Below are 21,045 nucleotides of genomic sequence, written 5' to 3'. Positions count from 1 at the left end.
CAAGTGACCAATAACCACTGCCATGCATTTTGTGAAAACTCTTGGGGCTGTAAAGAGATCGAAGGGTAGGGCTCAAAACTGGTAGTGACTGGCTCTTATACAGAAGCGGAGGTATTTTCTTGAGTGTTTGTCCATTTTTATGTGGTAATACGCATCTTGAAGATCTACAGAGCACATCCAATCTTCTTCTTCCAGAAGAGGAAGGATAGACTGAACTTTGGCCATCCAGAATTTCACTGTTTTTACAAATTTGTTTTGTGTACTGAGATCCAGAATTGGTCTCCAATCCCCTGTCTTGTTTCGAACTAAAAAGAGCCTTGAGTAAAATCCGGATCCTATCTGGTCTGGGGGGACCATCTGGATGACTCTTTTTAGTAGCAGCTTTTTGATTTTGTGTGCTGTTATTTCCCTTTGACTGGGTGGGATGTCAAGTAACACTCATGATGGGACTGGGCAAAGATGGAAGGGGATGTGATAGCCTCGGGATATAATCCATTGTACCCAAGAGTTGGTTGTTATGTTTTGCCAGCAGCAGGGTACAAGAAGAAATGACCCCCGACCACTTCCAGAGGTGAGCATTTGGGCAAAGCTTCAGGAGCACTGATAAGGTTGGCCAGAGAAAGAATCTCTGGAACCCCAGTTTTGCAGACCTCCTCTGCACCAAAAGGGGTGTCTTCCATTGGAGTTTCCCCCTCTGCTTCTAGGGGAAAACTTGGCACGTGGATCCTGGAAAGAACCTTGTGCTTTCTTGTGCCAGATCTTTACACTCCTCTGATTTCTAGACTAGAATTGCTGAGGGGTGGAGTGTCTGACACCAATGGCAGACAAGGTCTTGCCATTTTGTTTGCACCATGCCAGTGTATCCTTGACTTTAGGGCCAAACAAAGTAGTGGCCTCTATAGAGGCATTCATGAAGGAAGTCTTAAAGGAGTCCTCAAAGTCACAAAGGTGCATCCAAGCATGTCATCTGGCAACTATACCTGCTCCTGCCTCTCTAGCCACCCCTTCCATTGCGTGAGAAATAAGACGCATGGAAGAGTTGGAAATGGACTCTAGGGTGGCTATCTGAGAAGTCACATTATCACAGACTTCATCAGAAACAGCTCCTGACAAGGTTTCAGAGAGCTGGTTAATAAGATCTCGTTGAAACCTGGTAAAATGTGCCAAATAATTCAAAGACCTTACAGTGAAGGTCAATGAAGCAAATACATGCTTCCCTAATCTGCCAATCGCCCGGAACTCCTTGCTGGGTGGATGGAAAGTTTGGCTCTCTTCTGCCAAATTCTTCTTAGTAGCAACTGCTACCACCATAGCATCTACTGGGAGACCATGTGACCAGTGGGGGTGCTCGGCAGGGGGGCGATATTTTATCTGGCCTCTTAGGTATCTCTTCCATGGTGTCAGGAGCCTTCCATGCATGCTGGACGATGAGCTGGACGAGCTCATCAGCAAGTGGGGTGACCTAGGAGGTAGGGGTCGGGCACAAAAAACCTGCAGGAATATGGATTCCTCAGAGGAAGGATTAGAGGGCTTCCAGTCACCCCTCTGTCTAAGGATCTTGAGGATGTCACCAAAGGACACCTCATCAGAGGGTGACCGTGGGGACCCTTCCCCATCATCAAAATCCATATCTTCAGTCAATGACTCTTCAGTGGAGTCCATGTGTTTCCTCTTACATGATGCTTTGTGGGGTGCTTCCTCAGTGGGAGGTTCTGGAGAAGACTCCAAAGAGGGGGTCTCCTGAGGAGGAGAGACCTGAGGGTCTTGTGCCCGGTGTCTGGGCATTGAAGCTTGTGGCAGTTGTGGCACAGAGGAGGGAGATGACTCCGACAAATGAGCTTTGCCAGCAGAGGCAAGCAACCCTCTCCATGGACTGGAAGACTGGCTTACCCAAGGAAGGATGGGAGCCTGGAACCAAGCATGACAACCTCAGAATCAGGGTCACACCTCACCTCGACGAGCCTGCCCCCAGACCAGGAGTCTCAAGAGGACCATGAACCATAAAAGAGAGAGAGCATCCCTGGAAGGTGCCATAGAAAAAATTGGCGTGGAGCCAGGAATGCCCTACCCAATGGCACAGCCACTGGTCTGAGAAGACCCCGATGCCCAGTGCACCAAAGGCCACAAGGACAACTCTGGTTCCAAAGTGAGATCCACAAATGGAGTCTGAGGAGGGAAGCTGCTGTCAGAGTAATAGGATTCAAGACTTGAGTGGAAGTCGAAGGAGGAGTATACGTTGGGGTTTGAGGCAAAATACGCTCACCTGAATGAGCAAACATGGACTTTAATAGTTGAGAGAGACCTCTGGCCAGAAGCAACTGGTCAACAAGCCGCAACACATCCTGCTCAGAAAGGCTCTTGGTTGCTATCATGGAGAAGGCTGATGGTGATTTTGGCCTTTCCAGGAAAGGAATATACTGACTGCTTGCAAAAGGATCCAATGAAGGGGAATATTTGGTCCTTGCTAATTCAAAAGGTGCAGAGCTTGGAGCTGAGGAAGTCTGCACCAAAGAAAACAGTGTGGAAAAAGTCTGCACCAAAGATGTCAGTGCCGTGGTAGTTGAAGGTGTCTGCACATTAAAGGCAAAGGTCTGTCCCAAAGGGTACTGTGCCATAGTAGAAAGTGTCTGCACTGGCAACAAGGACAGTGCTGAGAAGGACTGCACCGAAGTACATGGTGCCAAAAACATCTGCACCACGGAGTACAGAAGAGTCATACTTGGAGCCGAAGGTGGCTGTACCAACGGTGCAGAAGGGGACTGAACCTGTATTGGCGGTGCCATTAGGGGTTGCAACAGAACTGCTGGAACCATAGTTCTCTGCACCAGGAACTCCAGTGCCGATATCGATAAAGGAGATATGGCTGTACCCAGGATCATATTGGGCAGTGCCAAGCCTGGAGCCGACAGGGTCCCAGGTGGCAGCGCTGGAGTAGTAATCAATTTCACCTTCTTGTGAGTCTACTCCCTACGATCTCCAGAGGGAGAAGAAGGGAGTGACTTTGATGAAGAAGAGGAAGAATGCTTCTTGTGGGGTTTAACAGGAGGGGTTGAGCCCTACAACCCAGAAATAGCCTCAGAGAAAAGAGACTTGAGGAGACCTTTTAAAATTAACTTATTCTTCCTCTCGCTGAGAGTCCTGGTAGAGAGGTTTTTACAGATCCCACACGAAGTATCTACAGTCAAATGAGAGACATTAAGACAGTAGACACATAAGTCATGGCCATCGGAAAATGGTAACTTACAGTCACAATCCTTGCACTGCTTGAAACCAACCGCACTTTTCTTATCCAACATAGCTGTTGTGGAGAAGAAGCACAGTAGCAAAAGGAAGAATAACAGCTACCCAAGAAAAGGTAAAGGAAAAAAGGAAGGATTACCAATGATGGTAATGGAGAATTACCACAAGGTAAGAAAAGAGGGTAATAAAGGGAAAGGACTAAAGGGAGAAAGTCTAAAGTGTGCGATAGGGTAGGAAAATATTAGAATAAAGTTTTGAGAAAATTTTAGAGTAATAATATATAAACTGTCAAAAATCAGACACAGCTTTGAGAGTGGCTTGACATGGCTATTTAGCAACTCAGCAAATGAGATCTGAGGTAACAGGGAGCAGGGCATTCTGGGTAGGACTTTGGCTCGAGAGTTTTTGGCTGACGTGAGCTTGATATTGGCCAGCTCATTTCCGAGGATGGAACCGGTAACCCATCAGTAAGGAATTAATGAAGATTAACAACATCAGATCAATAGTTTGCTTTTTAGTGTTTTTTGAGTTTTGCTTTCTGTTTTTTTTTTCATTTCAGATGAACAAGCATGTGGTAAGTGCTTGTTCATAGAAATGATGTGTAATTCCCCAAACTGTTGGAGCACAAGGATTCAGTTAATTCACATGGTGGACTCATGCCATACCTTCAGTTTCATGCAAGACTCTTAGAGAGAACATCATCAGGTCATAGACCTGGGTATAAAGCCAGCCTGTCTGAAGCCATAGAATATATGTTTCAGTTTCTATAAAATATAAGTTGCACAGATTGATGTAACATACCCTATTTTGCAGAATTGCAATGCTGTCTTTGCCAAGTGCCATCGACACTGCAGACCTTGTGAATTCAGGTAAACCCGCCTCTGGGAGATGGTCATGATTAAGGGTTGGGTCATTAGCTATGTGCTGCTGGACCTTTCTCACAACAGGAAGGACCCACTGCTGGTTATCCTCATCACAATATTCTGCAGAAAATAAAGTATTCAACACTTTATATATGTTGCACAGTTACAGCATTAACGACTGAAGGAAATTATACCGTAATCTTGCAAGATAATACAAGTACAACACAGGCCTTCACAACTCATTTTAGGAAGTTTTCATTAACATTTTGAAATTACTGACAGAGCACACCACACCTAAATCAATTCTCTGCACTATGAAGATAGTATTTCATTATTTGCTTACTTAATCAAAAAGACTTTCTTCATTTACTGTACCTACACATATCTTAATATTAAAATAGTGAAAATGAGCCCTATTAGACATTATATACAACATTGGTGACAGCGCTTGAGTTATTCATATTAAAAAATGTTCATATATTAATTTATGAACATTACCCCATTAATCCATTTCATGGTCATAGCTCATACTGATGAGCAATGGGCTTAAAGCAAATGGTCAGTCCAAGACAGGACGGCAGTCAATTGCAGGAAACACACACTCAAGAAACACACATATTTGGAACCTTGCTATTTCAATTACTGCATATCCTTAAGATGTGAAAGGAAGATAAAGACTCTGGTGAAAACCCATGTGGATACAGGGAGAATATACAAACATACAGAATGCACCCCAAGCAGGTGCCAAATCTGACATTTAAACACTATTTTCCTTATATATATTTATTGTTTGTACACACATGCACAAAACTATATTACGTAATGTTTATGTACATTTGGCTGTTTTCTTTTCTTTCTTAATCAGTTTCAGAATGAGTAAAACACACACACACACACACACACACACACACACACACACACACACACACACACACACACACACACACACACACACACACACACACACACACACAATATATGAGGGGGGTGTCCATACAAAAAGTTAGGAAATCAAGCAAGGTAAAATATGAGAGAGCAAATGGGAAGAATTCCACTGTCTAATATTTTACTTCACAAGAGAATATATGCAATGTATACAGATATATGGTGTGAAAAGAGAGGAATGGGTGGAGGCAGTGGGAGGAAGAGGGGTGAAAAGAAAGCTGGGGCAAGTTCAAGATATGTAATAAATTAGGACTATTGTGATAGCTCTGTCCAGCAGAATTCATGTTTACAGTGGTAACAGCAATCATGACAGCAAGGCAGGAACAGACGACCAAAAGGCCATGCAGAAAACATGAAGAGTATGCACACCTACAAAATGCGCTATTAGGCAATAAGGTAGCCAAAATACGAAAGATGAATATGCCATTAACAAACTCCAAATACAAGGGACATAGTGAAGTATGTAGTGGGGGGGGGGGGGACTGAAAAACAGTGCAAGTAGAGTGTGTGTGTGCAGGAAACTTGTCAAGTCACTGAATGCAGTTTTGGTGAACATGCAAAAAACTGAAAAAACATTTGCCTAAACAATTTTTGCTGAACACCCGAAGAAATTTGTTTTTGGTACGCAAATCTCCCCTTAAACTTATCAAAGTCAAAGTAAACTTTATTGTCATTCAGAAATCACACAAATGCAAAACTTGAATGAAATTCCATGTCTCCGGACTCAATGTGCAGGCTACATATAGACTATTTTCATAGACACTTACACATATAACACCTAGCTATTACGTCACCTAGCTGTACATTTACACATATACCACCTATCTATTACATCACGGACATGCAGGTAGACAGACTAATATTGCACATAATTAGAAACACTTTATATACCAACTCCAAGGTCACACAACAGCGGAGAAAGGGAAAACTCTATTATTAATGAAAGTACAGTTTTGTAAGTTGAACTTACCAGAACAGTAGATATTGGAATGATCACTACTGCAGTGGCGTTGGCTATATGGGTTATATCCAGCCATGAAAATAACAGCTGGCCAGCTTCCAAAGCTTCATGGTAACCTTTCATTCAACCAAACTGTTAAGCAGCTCAAGCTGAACTGATGAAAACACGAGTTTGGGTGCAAAGCCCTTCAGAGCTTTTCTGCCAGCAGAGAGGGGGAGGCTGATCCATTACAGGACAAAGCTATGAATAACAAAAAATTAATGTCCACACCCTGGCATTAAAAACACACCAAAAAACAAGGGGGATGGAGGGAGGGAATGGTTACTGAAACATTGATCCTTTGAACATCACCACACCCTGGCATTAAAAACACACCAAAAACAAGGGGGATGGAGGGAGAGGCTACTGAAGGAGTGAACCTTTGAACATCTACTATTATGATAGGGTTCAACTTACACAACTGCACTATGTTCATATGATCACTGCTGCAGTAGCCTTAGATAAATGAGTTGATTACTACAGCTGACTATATTTGGGGTGTTGAAGTAAAAAAAACCTTAGGACACACCACGAGAAGTTCCAATTCTGCTTTTATTCAATTGAGCATAAAAAACGATAAAAGATAAGCGCTTTCGCGTGCGCTATGCACGCTTCATCAGATCAATTAAATTAAATAAAAACAGTTCTTATATAGTAGAATTCATCCAATAAAATTCATCCAATAAAGTTGTTAACTTCAAATTGGATTAATTAATCAATTAAAACCTTGCAACATTAAATTTCTAAAGCTGAAACCAAACAGGTAAGTTATGCTAAGCTTCTTGCATCGTATAGATTCATGTTCGCAAACCAAGCCTTTTCTTATTCTGCTATTAAGAGAACACATATACTTTTCATTCATAAAGTGACATTAATCATAACATTTAAATAGTATATTTACTTAGAAATCATATTAAATGTTCAAATGTTTAGAACTCGGATGGATGTGCATTTAAAGCACCAGTTCCCGGTAATTACAGTTCGTTTAGAAATCTTCCTTCCTCCCGTAATGTACAGTCTCAACAAATCACTTCAATATGCATAAATACATTTTACATAATGGCATTTGTCAAATCTTTTTGCCAATGTATAAGATATGCCAATAATATGTCAGACTTATACATTAATAATTGATTTCCATTAAAAATTTTTGTTTTTTTAAAAAATTCCTGAAAGAGACAGATGTCTAAGGGTCATAAATTATACACATCAAATCTTTTCCGATAAGAATGGATCAACCTAACAGATCATAATACTAAAATATCACTACATTCATATGTACCATATTTCTAGATTCTATATTTTATATTTCATCATTCATTAAAGAGATAAATATAATGATAAATAAAATTAAAGCTGGCATCATGACAATTGATGTATTAACAATAAATATATTGAAATAAAATATATATAAAAATGGCAGGCATGCTAAATGTAATAAATATAATATAGTAAATATAAATACAAATATAATCAAACTAGTAAATAGTGCATAATGCAACATTAATCTATCATATCTAAGAAGACTATGTGATTTTCCTTGCTATCTTCTTCTGAATAAGAGGCATTTCAGTAGTGAGAATAGTAAAGTATATTGCAATAATAATATATAAAGGATATAAAGTTATATATTAATTAAATTATCTATTTACAGAATATTAAGCCATTAATTCTGAATAAGGACATCTAACCTAAGAAATAGTAACCATATATATTAGATGTAGATGAAACAACATACAAAGGTTGTTGAAATATGTAAATGAATATCTCCCTATGCTCTACAAAACATTTACATAAAATTACCCCTTCCTTCTAAAACATCATAAAGAGATAAAGCAACCAAGTGAGCTATGAATGTGGTGCAAAACCTTATTTTATTGCTATTTCATCCTTGTCTTATTATGACATATCAAACTTCAATACTCTTACTCTTATCAGATTTTAACAAAACAGAAAATAATGTCTCCGCTCTCCAATTCAACAGACAGAGTTCAACACAGAGTTCATTTTATTTAGTTACTCTGGATGTCTGCAACTTATTCACCTGCATACCTAATGAATACGGAATGCAAGCAATTCGCGAAATCATGGTGAGAGAAAGTGGCTTTTCCAATGACAGACAAATTCTGATAGGTCAGTTGTTAGACACTGTATTAAACAACAATGTGTTCACCTTTAACCAGAAGTATTACCTACAGACATGGGGTGTGGCTATGGGCACCCCATGTGCGAATTCTTATGCCAACTTGGTATTACATTTCTGGGAAACACATTGTTTATTCAACAATGAATGGATGAGTAAAATAAGCCTATATAGAAGATTCGTAGACGATGTCTTATTGTTTTGGAAAGGCACCATTGATGAGTTGAAAGCTTTTGTTAATTACTTACAGTCTACAACCGACTTCCTTAGGTTCACTCTTCAATATTCTAGAGTACACATTAATTTTTTAGATGTCAATTTATACTTTGATTCAGAAGGAATCATCAAATCCAGACTTCACAGGAAGGAATGCTGGAGGAATAGTATACTGGAATTTAGTAGCATGCATCCCAGGCATGTCTATTCTGGTATAGTGAAAGGACAATTCACCAGACTAACTAGAATTATTCAAGATCCAGAGGACTTAGAAGAGGAAGCTGATAATATGGCAAGGATCTTTTTAGCTAGAGGTTATGATAAGACAATGGTGAAAAAAGTAAGAGAGGGGATTTTCCCCTCCAATATAACATCTAACATTCAATTAAACACATATATAACTACCATCACAGAAGTACCCATAAGGCATGAACCTCATGAGGTAGTGAAGACCTCTGACTTTAAAAATTATAGTTCAGGAAGATATTACAGACAAGGAAGTTATAATAAGAACAGAATTTCTTATGTCATGAAATATTCAAATGACAATGAACAGATCAGGAGAATAGTTTCCAAACATTGGAACATTCTCACAGTTACAGAAGAAATTAGAAATTTAGTGGGAGTGAAACCTACTTTTGTTTTTCGTACATGTAATAATCTTAAAGAGATATTCTCCAGGAACCATAACAATGTAGACATTCTGCCTCAACATGCAGTACCAGGCACCTTTCCTTGCACTAAATGCAACATGTGCAAACATATAACCACTACACAGCATTATACACATGCTCATGGTGTCTTTGAATTCAAACCCAGGATGCACTATGATTGTAATAGTACCAACTTGATTTACATGGCTAATTGTTTGTTCTGCCCTGCGTTTTACATCGGTCTAACAACTAGAAGATTAAAAGACCGTATATACAATCATATTTACGATATACGCAAGAACAAAGAAACTAATGCACTAGCCAGACACATAGGAGAGAAGCCCACACACGAGTTTAAGTTTAGGGTATTACAAACTTTAGGAAAAAGCAATAGAATGGGTGACAACTCTAATCATCTAGCTAAATTAGAACTGAAGTGGATTTTTAAGACAGGAGCACATAGAGATCCTGGTATTAACAACTTTGTCTCATTGAAACCTATCTTATGTGATAGGAATGCATTGTTATAGTCCTTTCTGTAGATTAATATTTAATCCCTCAGGTAATCATAGTTTTATTTTACTTTTCATGATAATTTATAGACATACTATAGATAAGTCTTCAACTTGAAATTCTGTAATCAGCACTTCTTATGATATTTAGTGCTTCTTTGCATCTAGTCTTAGACTAAGTTCATCAATATGGGTCAGAACACTCGGTCTTATTTTTGTTAGGGGTTTGTGACCACAACAAACATAGCTTACTTTAGATTTCCAAATGTTTCCACATAGATTCTCATGGCTAATTCACATTTAGCCTACAGGCAGTACAGTTTCATTATTTTCAAGAGAGTTTATTGACACATAATATCCAAGCCTTTAGCTTGATATTATGAAAGTAGATTCTTTATGATATTAAGGGCTTCTTCATCTTTAGTCCCAGATTAATCTCACCAACTTGGGTCAGAGCATTCAGTTTTTGCTTTGTTTGAAGGGGGCCAATGAGCATAATATGTATAGTTTATTCTTGACGCATATGTGCTTCCATAAAGATTTAGATAGGACTATATAGTCGAGGTCTATAAGAGGAAAGCTCAAAGATAAGCTCATTAAGAATCTGATTTAATAAGTTCTTAAATTGTTGTATATAGACACAGTCTTTAATTCTATTTTAATGTAAAAGACATGAGACATTTTTAATATTCTTTATGACAGATTTTCTGCATATATTCTTATTTCTAAGTTTATCAGGCATACAAGCACTTTATGAGCTATAACCTTAGACTATAGATCCAACCTCAGACTGAGATTAGACAGAATGTGTGTGGCATTAATGACAAGTTAGTATATCATACATATTAATGTAATAAGCTTAACAATTTGAACAAAGGGAAAGGTTTTGTGAAGAGCACATAATGTAGACAATGTTTCATGAAGTAATTTAACCTATGAATGGCATATTTTTAAGACAGTATTGTTTTTATTTTTATTAGTTCATTTATTAGAAACTGTCTTGGGCATATGAGCTTTATATTATAGGGAACAGCTTTAATGCTTACCTTATCAATCGTAAGCTTACAAGCTTTTCTTTTTTACATATTAAATTTGTACAGTTCTCTTCATAGCATATTATAGCCTATTCTTCTTACGACTGGAAGAGTAGACTTAATAGCGTTGGGATCACCTATAACTTAGGCCAAATTTTGTTTTTAAATGTTTATTTTTATGCATAAGAAAGGAGAAAATTTGTGTTCTAAACGTTTGTAAAGTGGAACGCCAAGCAGACTGCAAGCGGAATGTAAATTCAGCAGCTATATGCTGCTTCCGCTTGCAGATATACAGTTAACCTTCATTATTTACAAGTTCTCAGCAGTGTTTGAGCATAGACTTAGGTTAATTATGTCAGATGAAATTTGTCTACTCTATTTTAAAATTTTCTTGATGAGATGCTTTAGTTTTTATAAATAGGAATTATTCTTAACTAGCATCGATAAATAAATGTTATTGAACATCAGCTTTCATTTTAAACGCAATAGCTCAATGCAGGTTTTGTACGCAGCATTACATAGGTTTTTTACTATACACAAGAGCCCAGTCGGGTCAGAGTACAGCTTGGTCGTGAATACGGCAGATGAGATAGATTTGGTCTGTATCACTGACAGGCTGGGATGATTAAGATTCATAGAAAAACTTTTTAACCTGCACTTAATGTTAACATCATCTATCAGCGGTTTATATATATTTCTTAGAATTGTTCAATAGGAGCTCTTGAAGGGTGTCAGCAGATTGTAATAGCAGACATTACGCTCATCACGGAGTACCAACAGCTCAGTTCAAACAGGATGAGTAAGCTGTTTGATTTTTCGTATGACAACTTAAGCAATTGAATTGAGGCTGTCTTGCTGCAAAGAATTGTTTATACGTTCTTAAAGAAAAATTTCTTAAGCTCATAGTACTAGCATGTGTTTAAGTTGATGAAACATTAGTATGAATATTTACTGACTGACAGCTTTATAGGTCTTTGAAATGAACAATATGTTTTAGTCTTTTAATAACTTTTTTATGGTTGATCCTTTTGTTAATTGTGGGTGAGCTTAGGTTCACATTCCATTTGTTTTCAGCAGGAAGTTTTGGACCTGTGTTCAAGAATAGCATTTGCGTTAATTATCAATTATCCTTAATTGAAGAAGAACTTGCATTGGTTACAGTTTAATATAAAAATCAAGTAATTCTTGCCAAAAAATGAGATCTGAGGAAGCGTGCACTTCCAGCACGCGAAAGCGCTTATCTTTTATCATTTTTTATGCTCAATTGAATAAAAGCAGAATTGGAACTTCTCGTGGTGTGTCCTAAGGTTTTCTTACTTCAAGATTCTTGGTATTATACGTTGCCAGAGGACACTTTGGAGAGCGGAGACATTATTTTCTGTTTTGTTAAAATCTGATAAGAGTAAGAGTATTGAAGTTTGATATGTCATAATAAGACAAGGATGAAATAGCAATAAAATAAGGTTTTGCACCACATTCATAGCTCACTTGGTTGCTTTATCTCTTTATGATGTTTTAGAAGGAAGGGGTAATTTTATGTAAATGTTTTGTAGAGCATAGGGAGATATTCATTTACATATTTCAACAACCTTTGTATGTTGTTTCATCTACATCTAATATATATGGTTACTATTTCTTAGGTTAGATGTCCTTATTCAGAATTAATGGCTTAATATTCTGTAAATAGATAATTTAATTAATATATAACTTTATATCCTTTATATATTATTATTGCAATATACTTTACTATTCTCACTACTGAAATGCCTCTTATTCAGAAGAAGATAGCAAGGAAAATCACATAGTCTTCTTAGATATGATAGATTAATGTTGCATTATGCACTATTTACTAGTTTGATTATATTTGTATTTATATTTACTATATTATATTTATTACATTTAGCATGCCTGCCATTTTTTATATATATTTTATTTCAATATATTTATTGTTAATACATCAATTGTCATGATGCCAGCTTTAATTTTATTTATCATTATATTTATCTCTTTAATGAATGATGAAATATAAAATATAGAATCTAGAAATATGGTACATATGAATGTAGTGATATTTTAGTATTATGATCTGTTAGGCTGATCCATTCTTATCGGAAAAGATTTGATGTGTATAATTTATGACCCTTAGACATCTGTCTCTTTCAGGAATTTTTTAAAAAAACAAAAATTTTTAATGGAAATCAATTATTAATGTATAAGTCTGACATATTATTGGCATATCTTATACATTGGCAAAAAGATTTGACAAATGCCATTATGTAAAATGTATTTATGCATATTGAAGTGATTTGTTGAGACTGTACATTACGGGAGGAAGGAAGATTTCTAAACGAACTGTAATTACCGGGAACTGGTGCTTTAAATGCACATCCATCCGAGTTCTAAACATTTGAACATTTAATATGATTTCTAAGTAAATATACTATTTAAATGTTATGATTAATGTCACTTTATGAATGAAAAGTATATGTGTTCTCTTAATAGCAGAATAAGAAAAGGCTTGGTTTGCGAACATGAATCTATACGATGAAAGAAGCTTAGCATAACAATTTAATGTTGCAAGGTTTTAATTGATTAATTAATCCAATTTGAAGTTAACAACTTTATTGGATGAATTTTATTGGATGAATTCTACTATATAAGAACTGTTTTTATTTAATTTAATTGATCTGATGAAGCGTGCATAGCGCACGCGAAAGCGCTTATCTTTTATCGTTTTTTATGCTCAATTGAATAAAAGCAGAATTGGAACTTCTCGTGGTGTGTCCTAAGGTTTTTTTACTTCAAGATTCTTGGTATTACACGTTGCCAGAGGACACTTTGGAGAGCGGAGACATTATTTTCTGTTTTGTTATATTTGGGGTGTGTAAGGAAAAGAGTCGAGGAGACCCTGGAGAATGGTCCTAGCAAAGCATGATCAACATTTTCCAACAAACCATAGAGGAAGCCAGGACCCAGGTAGTGTATGCCTTGATCCTGCATGGAATTTTTGTTGTGGTGGGAATAAAAAACTTAATAGCCTGAGACAACCTTGTGAAAAAATAGTCTGTTTTGACCCAGGCTGTCCCTTATTCTTATCTTTACATGAAATTAACAACTTATTAGAACTTCTGAAAGATGTTCTTCTGTCAAGAATAGTACCTTAGTTGTCTGTGGGCATCCAAAGTATGAAGTATCCTTTCTCCCTCATTTTTTGGGTATAGGAAAGAACACAGGGGGATGGATAGTTTGACTCAAAGAAAACTTGGATACCCCTTTAAGGATAAAAGAAGGATTACTTGCTAAGGAAACTCTGTATCTAAGGAAAACAATATAAGGTTGACCCACCATAAGAGCTTGTAATTCAGATACTCTTGTTGCAGAGGTCAGGGCAACCAGTAAGACTGTTTTCCATGTTAAGAACCTCAAGTCAACCAGATGACCTGTTTCAAATGGAGCAAGTGTTAGTGTGTCTAACATAAAACTGAAATCACAGAGAGGAGTCAGTTTTCTTGGAGATCTCTTACACAATACTCCTTTCAAAAACATTTAATTTGAATGCCTTGGAAGTAGGGGACCCATGAGCAGTCATGCTGAAATTGCTAACAAATAAACCTTGATAGATGAATTAGGCAGGCCAAAAGAAATTTACTCACACAAATATTGTATAACCAGAGAAACACTAGCCATGAATGGGTTATGGTTATGTTGTTAGTACTAGCTTGAAAACCTTTCCTATTTGATTTGCTAATATATGATTTTTTTTTTAGTAGCAAGCTTTCTTGCTTCAGTTAGTACCTGTGGCATGTTCTCAGTAAACAGGAACCCAAAAGTTGTTAAGACCCTATCATCCAGGCAGTCAGTTGAAGTTGATTGGGGTCGGGATGTCTCAAACAGGCCTGTTCTTGTATGAGTAGATCCAGTCTGTGAAGAGTTTAGTGGTAATTGGCCCTGTCCAACTCCAAAAGAAGAGAGAACCATTGTTCCCTGGGCCAGAAGGGAGTCACCACAATGATCTTGGGAGAGCTTTCTGAATTTTTAGAAGTTCCCTGGATATCTGTGGAAAGGGTAGGAAGCATACAGGACCATTCCTGTTCAAGGAAGAGAAAAGGCACCTGCCTTCCAGCCCTTCTTGCATGGAGTCCTGGAGCAGGATTTTGCCACCTGAGTGTTCAGACAGGACGCAAAAAGATCTTTTTGAGGAACTCCCCACAGAGTAATCAAATCTTGGGAGACCCCCAGCCTAGTTTCCATTTGTGAGGGTCTGCCTTTGTCATGCTCTGTCTGCCACACAGTTTTGCTCTGATGGGATGTGGGATGCCTGTTGAGTAAAGATTGTGGTGCTGTAAAGATATATCCCATGGTACGTCTATGTCTAGTCTGCATAGGGGGTAAGAGTCTAGTCTGCATAGGGGGTAAGACCTGGTTCCCCTTTGCTTGTTTATGTACCACATCACTGTGGTACTGTCTGCAACAACTTGAAGAGATCCTGGAGACCAAATGTGATTCAGCGAATTGTATGCCTTGATAAGAGCAAACATCTCTTTTATGTTTGCACTTGTGACTGTAGGTGTCAAGACAGAGAAAAGCACAAGGTATCCCACTTGTCACTTGCTCCTCAAGCAAAGTCCGAGGTGTATGTGGTAGCTTCCATTACACTTATTTGCAGCAAGAGGGGAGAAGGGGAGACCTGCACTCTGGGATACTTGATCAAGTGATTTCTTTTTTGACAAATTCCAGAACTGGAATCTAAAAAGATAAAGGGTGTTGGTACTGGGACCAAAGAGACTCCGAATACTAGTGTATTTTCCCAAGTCGAGTATTTCCAGAGGTATCATGAGAATCATAGATGCCATGACACCTAGAATCCGGAGGTAATCCCTTGCAGTGACAGAAGCCTAAGTGGAAAATTCCTGAAACAGATCAAAATATAGATCTATTTTTTTTCCCCTGTAGAAGAAAATCTCTTTATACTGAGGTGTTTAGCAGACACCCCAGGAAAACAGTCTTGTGTGGTAGAGTCAAAAAGACTTATTCTCTTGGAATCCTAGCTTGTGTAGATCATCTCTCACCCAAGTGTGAGACTCCTGACACTTTGAAAAAGATCCTACAAAGATACGCTAGTCATCTGTGGTAAAAAATGGATACCCTGTAGCCTGCAATGGGCTATACAGGAGCCTAGAGCCTTTGTAAACACTCTTGGAGCAGTGGATAGCACAAAAAGTAAAGCAGAGAATTGATAATGTGATCCAAACAAACAAAATCTTAAGAAACATGTGAAGTGTAGATAAACAGCAATAATGCGATAATCATCTTTAAAATATAAGGTTACCAAAAACTCAAATGAGGAAGAAGGGGTAACAGGTTGTGAAGTGAAAGCATTTTGAACTTGGGCACTGTCACATACTAGTTTAGGAAAGAAAGGTCCAGAACTAGTCAACATGCATTTTCTTTTTTTTTTGGCACTAAAAACATTCGTGAATAAAAACATTTACCTTCTGAGAAGGAAGAACTGATTTTATTACCCCTTGTGACAGCACATGCTATAGAACAGGATGGAACAGAGGGGTTTGGTCTGGTGGATGTGGAATAATTCTCTGGAAAAGTGGAATTTCTTCCCACTGCCATCTGTAACCATAGTGAATCTGCCTCAGAACCATTTGTCTAAAACAAACAAGCAGTGAGGGAAATATCATCAGGAATGGTGTACACATATGATGGTATAATGCCACAGAGAGCGAGGGAGACTCAAACTTTTAGAAAAGATAAGGGTCTGCCAGTGTGAGAGAGGGAAAAACAAGAGCTCTTATATAGTCATTCTGTCTTATAGATTCATAGGTTCGTACTATGCTAACTGCCTTTGTGGGCCATTTTAAGCCTAGCCAGTTACCCCCTGTGAGAATCAAACCCTGCACCTTGTATTTGCAAGGTGAATGCCTTAACCATTATGCCAACCTCCCACTCCACTCTTATTTGTTTGTCCTTTATCCTAGGGGGAGTTACTGCTTTCTTTTTGGAACCTCCTTGCCATTCTTTTAAATGCCTGCTTATCAGCATTTTGCTGATAAGGTCTGTTTTCTTTCTTGCCAGCGTTAGACGAGGGAGCAGAAAGTCCTTGAAAAATGTGGAGAAGAAGGGCTGAAAAATCTGAGAGATTGCCTGCATCATTTTACCTTTCTCATCACATCTTTGATAATCTCTGCAACAGAGATTCCAAAAACTTAATCTATATCAAAATGAAAATTTAAAATCTAATTTTTACATCTTCTGGGAGGTTCTGAGAATGCAACCGAGCAAATCTCCTCAACACAGTACAAGTGGCAGCAGTCCTGGATGTAGTATCCACAGAGTCATAAGCACACTTTTGACAATGAGCAGTGACCTGGGAAAATGAAACTAAACCACACAACACAGATTTCCCTCAAAGGAGGAAACTGCAGCTAAAACATTCCTCATGCTTTCACAATTAGAATAAGCTTTAACATATGAGCCTGACAATTCAAAATGATAACAATTGAAGTTGCAGAGGCATACACTTTTCTCTCCAGTCTTGTTCAGTGGTACGTACATATTATCGCAACCACATTTTCCGACATACTGGACTTTCTTGTCTTTTACTTAAACAATGACAAGGGAGTGTAATCAGGAAGGGTAGACTGTAAAAAACTCTTCTGGGATGTTGGTGGTGGCTTTTTAAAATGAATAAGGGTTCAAATTTGAGGATTTGTGGCTAGCATGCTTGAAAGACATCAAGCATTGAACTCAGCGAGCGATCACAGTGTGTCTGTATATATGTATGTTGGCCTGAAAGGAGTGTGGGCAGTCATAGCGTACGATGTTAGAAACACTCACACACACACACACACACACACACACACACACACACACACACACACACACACACACACACACACACACACTCACACTTCCAACAAATTAGCTGCTTTTGAGCACACTAGCCACAAATCCTAACATGTGCAAACCCTTACTCATTTTACAAACCCACCACCAAGATCGTGTTTTAACAGTCTACCCGTCCCGATTACTTTTTTAAGAAGTTAGACTGGGTACTGCTTTGCTTTTCTTTCCTGATGCTTTCCATTCTCAGGGCAAAGGCTGAGAAAAAGGAACGCGGAAAGCGTTTTAAGTGGAACGGGGGACTTGCTTAACCGACATCTTGAGATGCTGACAGTAAATGGGGAAACCTATTTTTCAAATCTTATTTTTTCAGCCATTAAAGTGAAAAACCATCCTAAAAACAATAACACATTAAAGAAAATATGTCTCTGAGGTTTTGTCATACTTCATTGGTCCCAGTTGACACAAGGAGAAGCAACCAGCATTAGGGCGAAAATGTGGTTGCGATAATACGTAAGTACCTAGTCAGTTGTTTTACTATCCTTGTCAAAAGGGAAGGATTAGAATTAATAGAATGTTTTGTAGCAGCTGGATTTACAAAAGCTATGGCTGCTGGGTCAGGTATGGGATGAGTGCATATTTTTTTTTAAGACTGAATACCTTTGTACATTCTATCTGCTTTCTTATGTGTAGCAATCTAGCTATCATGGAAACCACAGGCTGTGACAAACACATCCACCAATGTTAACAGTCCTGGGGGGATATGAAGAGGTTCTGAGATTTCCATTTGTAACAGTTCATAATATTTTCTAATGTAACTAAGAAACCTCAGTGTTCTCTCACAGAAAACATTGGCACATTCTGGAATTAGTCTCAGAGAAAGAATTCTTGCCAGGGAGATTCAGATAAAATGCTCTCCTCTGAGTCTGAATTAGAAACCTGAGGAGGAAAAAAATTATATCTGTCCCATCACATTGTTCTCCAGATTCAGTTTCTTGACTCTCTCCAAGAAAAGAGAAATCCTGTTTTCTTTTACCAGGAACCACCTGATAAGAAGGGGCAATTGCCTGTACCAGATCCTGAGATAGACTTAAACTGCTCTTGTCCAATGAAACTGGAGTAGATAGAAGATACATGTTTAGTTTTCTGTTTCTTTTTGACAGGAAAGTTGGAGCATGCAGGATTATTAATTGCAGCATCAGCTTCCCCAGGGATGAGCACAACATTCTGGCTACGTGGGCGCACCTTGCCCCTTCTCCCAACACGACAACAGTGGTTCTGTCTTGCCCACTGACGGGGACCCCAACAGCCACAGAGAATCTACTAACCGCAGTCAGTAGTGGCAGTATAGACAACACTAGAGGGATCTGGGGAAGAAGATAAGTGGTCTGAAGAACCATCTTTGGCCACAGTAGAGTCATCCACATGCAGCTGAGGAAAATTGCTAACCTGCTGTGGTGGCAAAGGGTTTTTAGTTATTTTTTTCTTTTTGTGGCTAGAAGGACCAACCATTGGAATGGTGGTTTGTTCCATGGTATAGGTGAAAATGTGTTCCTTCTTTTTCTGAGGAATCTAAGCAGCACAAACTTTTCCTAATAAAAAAAAAACAGTGAAAAGCTCTTTAATACACTTTACCAACCCTGAAAAGTAATTTAAACACAATTTCTCAAGAGAAAAACAGTTTTTGAATGTTTAAGTCAGCTTTTAAACTGTCAAATACAAAAGTGTGCTCCCATTTAAAAGTCCAGTAAAGTCACGTGACAGCCTCTAAAAACACATAAGTATGTTTAAATATTAAAAATAATATGTGGAAGGTTCTTGCCTAAAGAGAGCTTACCTACCCAGCAATGGAACAGCACAAGCCAACCATCAATCCTCAAAAGCCTGCAGAGGACCACTCTCATTGGAGGTTGAAAAGCTCTGAAGGACTTGGCACCCAAAACTGTCTTTTATTCAGCTCAGCTCAAGCCATCTAATGGTATGGGCACGTGGAAGGTGCCATGAAGCCTGGAAAGCTGGCTGGCTGTTATATCCTGTGCAAAATATAACCCATATAGCTTAGGCTCCAGCATCAGTAATCAATGTGAAGAATATCTAAAATTATACCTCTGGCAGTGATATGCTTTCTGATTCCCTGACATGGTGTTTAATATTGCATGCATTGGTAATGAAGTCTTTTTAAGGTGGAATATTGGGTACTTAAGTATTATTGCAACCAGATTTTCGCGGTTGCGATAATACGGATGCTAGCTTGAAAACAACTGTGGGAAACACTGCAAGTTGTTACTTCATGTGTTTACTGTTGAGAAATTAGTTTCACTTAACATTCAGGAAGAGAATCAGCCGTGGAAATCTTCCTGTTTTGCATGCATTACAGATGCATGCTTCAATTGCCAGGGCTGGTCTCTTACTGACGAAAGCACTACTTGTACTGTTAAGAAGCAACGCCGAGAAGAAAAACACAGACTGCTTGAAATGCTTTCAGGTGCTTTCTTTCTCACACGGTAATCTATATCTGTATCAAACATTTGTAACATAAAACGGTACCCATAAAACTTGCAAGATGTAAAGCTTTGCATAAGTGATGGTGGATGATGTTAAAAAGTGTTTGGGACTTGAATAGTTGATGGCACTGTTTTGGTCTTCTGTTGTGATGAGCATGTATTACTGCTGAAAAGATGTGGATTGCTACATCTTTATAAGTCAGTACATGGTTTGCATAATTCCAGCTTGCATTCCTCTAGGTCTTTATCCTTCCCTTCCCTTCTTGCATGCATAGCTTCAAAACACACTAATTCACATTATCACAGCAGTACTGGTAATATTTTAACATCGGGAAGCGCACGCCATTACAAAAACATGACATGCTGCCCGTAAAGTGCATACGTAAACTGCAACGTTAATTTCTATTGATAACTCTGACTAAAACAACCTTCACTGTGAAAGAAAACACAGTAATTCACATTATTACAGCATTACTGTTTATATTTGAACATCAGGAAGCAACCGGTATTACAGCGAAAATCTGGTTGCGATAATACATAAGTACCGAATATTGTATTTTCTTGTATTTCCTATTTATACTGGTAAAATTATCATTACCTCACCCATATGATCTTCTGGAACCACCCTTAAGGCACGACATAATACCACAACTTTACCCTTTTAAACTTCTACTCCCAGGCTTCAATACACCCTTCCTTTACACTTTTCTGGATTCACTGCCACTGCAAGCATTTTATGCTAAGTGAGATGGTAGTTACAGCATAGCCCTAATGTTTGTAAGGACATTTAAATTTAAATAATAGTTATTGCTGCAACATATTTTTTTCCTGTAAGTTGAAGATGGTATGTTTACTCTTCACCTGCTTTGCTTGAAGATATGTAGCCAACATACCAAAAATTCTCACCTGATAGATCTAAAGGCATTCAGGTAGGATGTTATGTCCACCCTGATAAAGTAAGTGCACGTATGTTAGACAAATTCCTCACAAAGACGTTCGCATTCAACACCTATTTTTCTTGAGCCTAGAACACTGTGTCCTCTCTTGGGGTGTCTGTAATGGGTTTTGTAACAAGACTCT

General features: G+C 38.2%; 1 protein-coding gene across 1 annotated transcript in view; it reads right to left on the bottom strand.

Moving 5' to 3' along the window:
- GOT1L1 (glutamic-oxaloacetic transaminase 1 like 1) overlaps positions 1–21,045 on the bottom strand; it is a 334,074-nt gene that overhangs the window by 285,331 nt on the left and 27,698 nt on the right. Inside the window, exon 2 of the mRNA XM_044083046.1 lies at positions 4,042–4,223. Within this exon, the coding sequence (XP_043938981.1) occupies positions 4,042–4,223 (182 nt within the window). The remainder of the gene's footprint in view (positions 1–4,041; positions 4,224–21,045) is intronic.

Source organism: Protopterus annectens, chromosome 9.part0, assembly GCF_019279795.1.
Source record: "Protopterus annectens isolate FY-2018-M chromosome 9.part0, PAN1.0, whole genome shotgun sequence".
Taxonomy (NCBI): Eukaryota; Metazoa; Chordata; order Ceratodontiformes; family Protopteridae; genus Protopterus; species Protopterus annectens.
The sequence above is the reverse complement of the archived record's forward strand: the minus strand, read 5'-3'. Positions and strand labels throughout refer to the sequence as shown.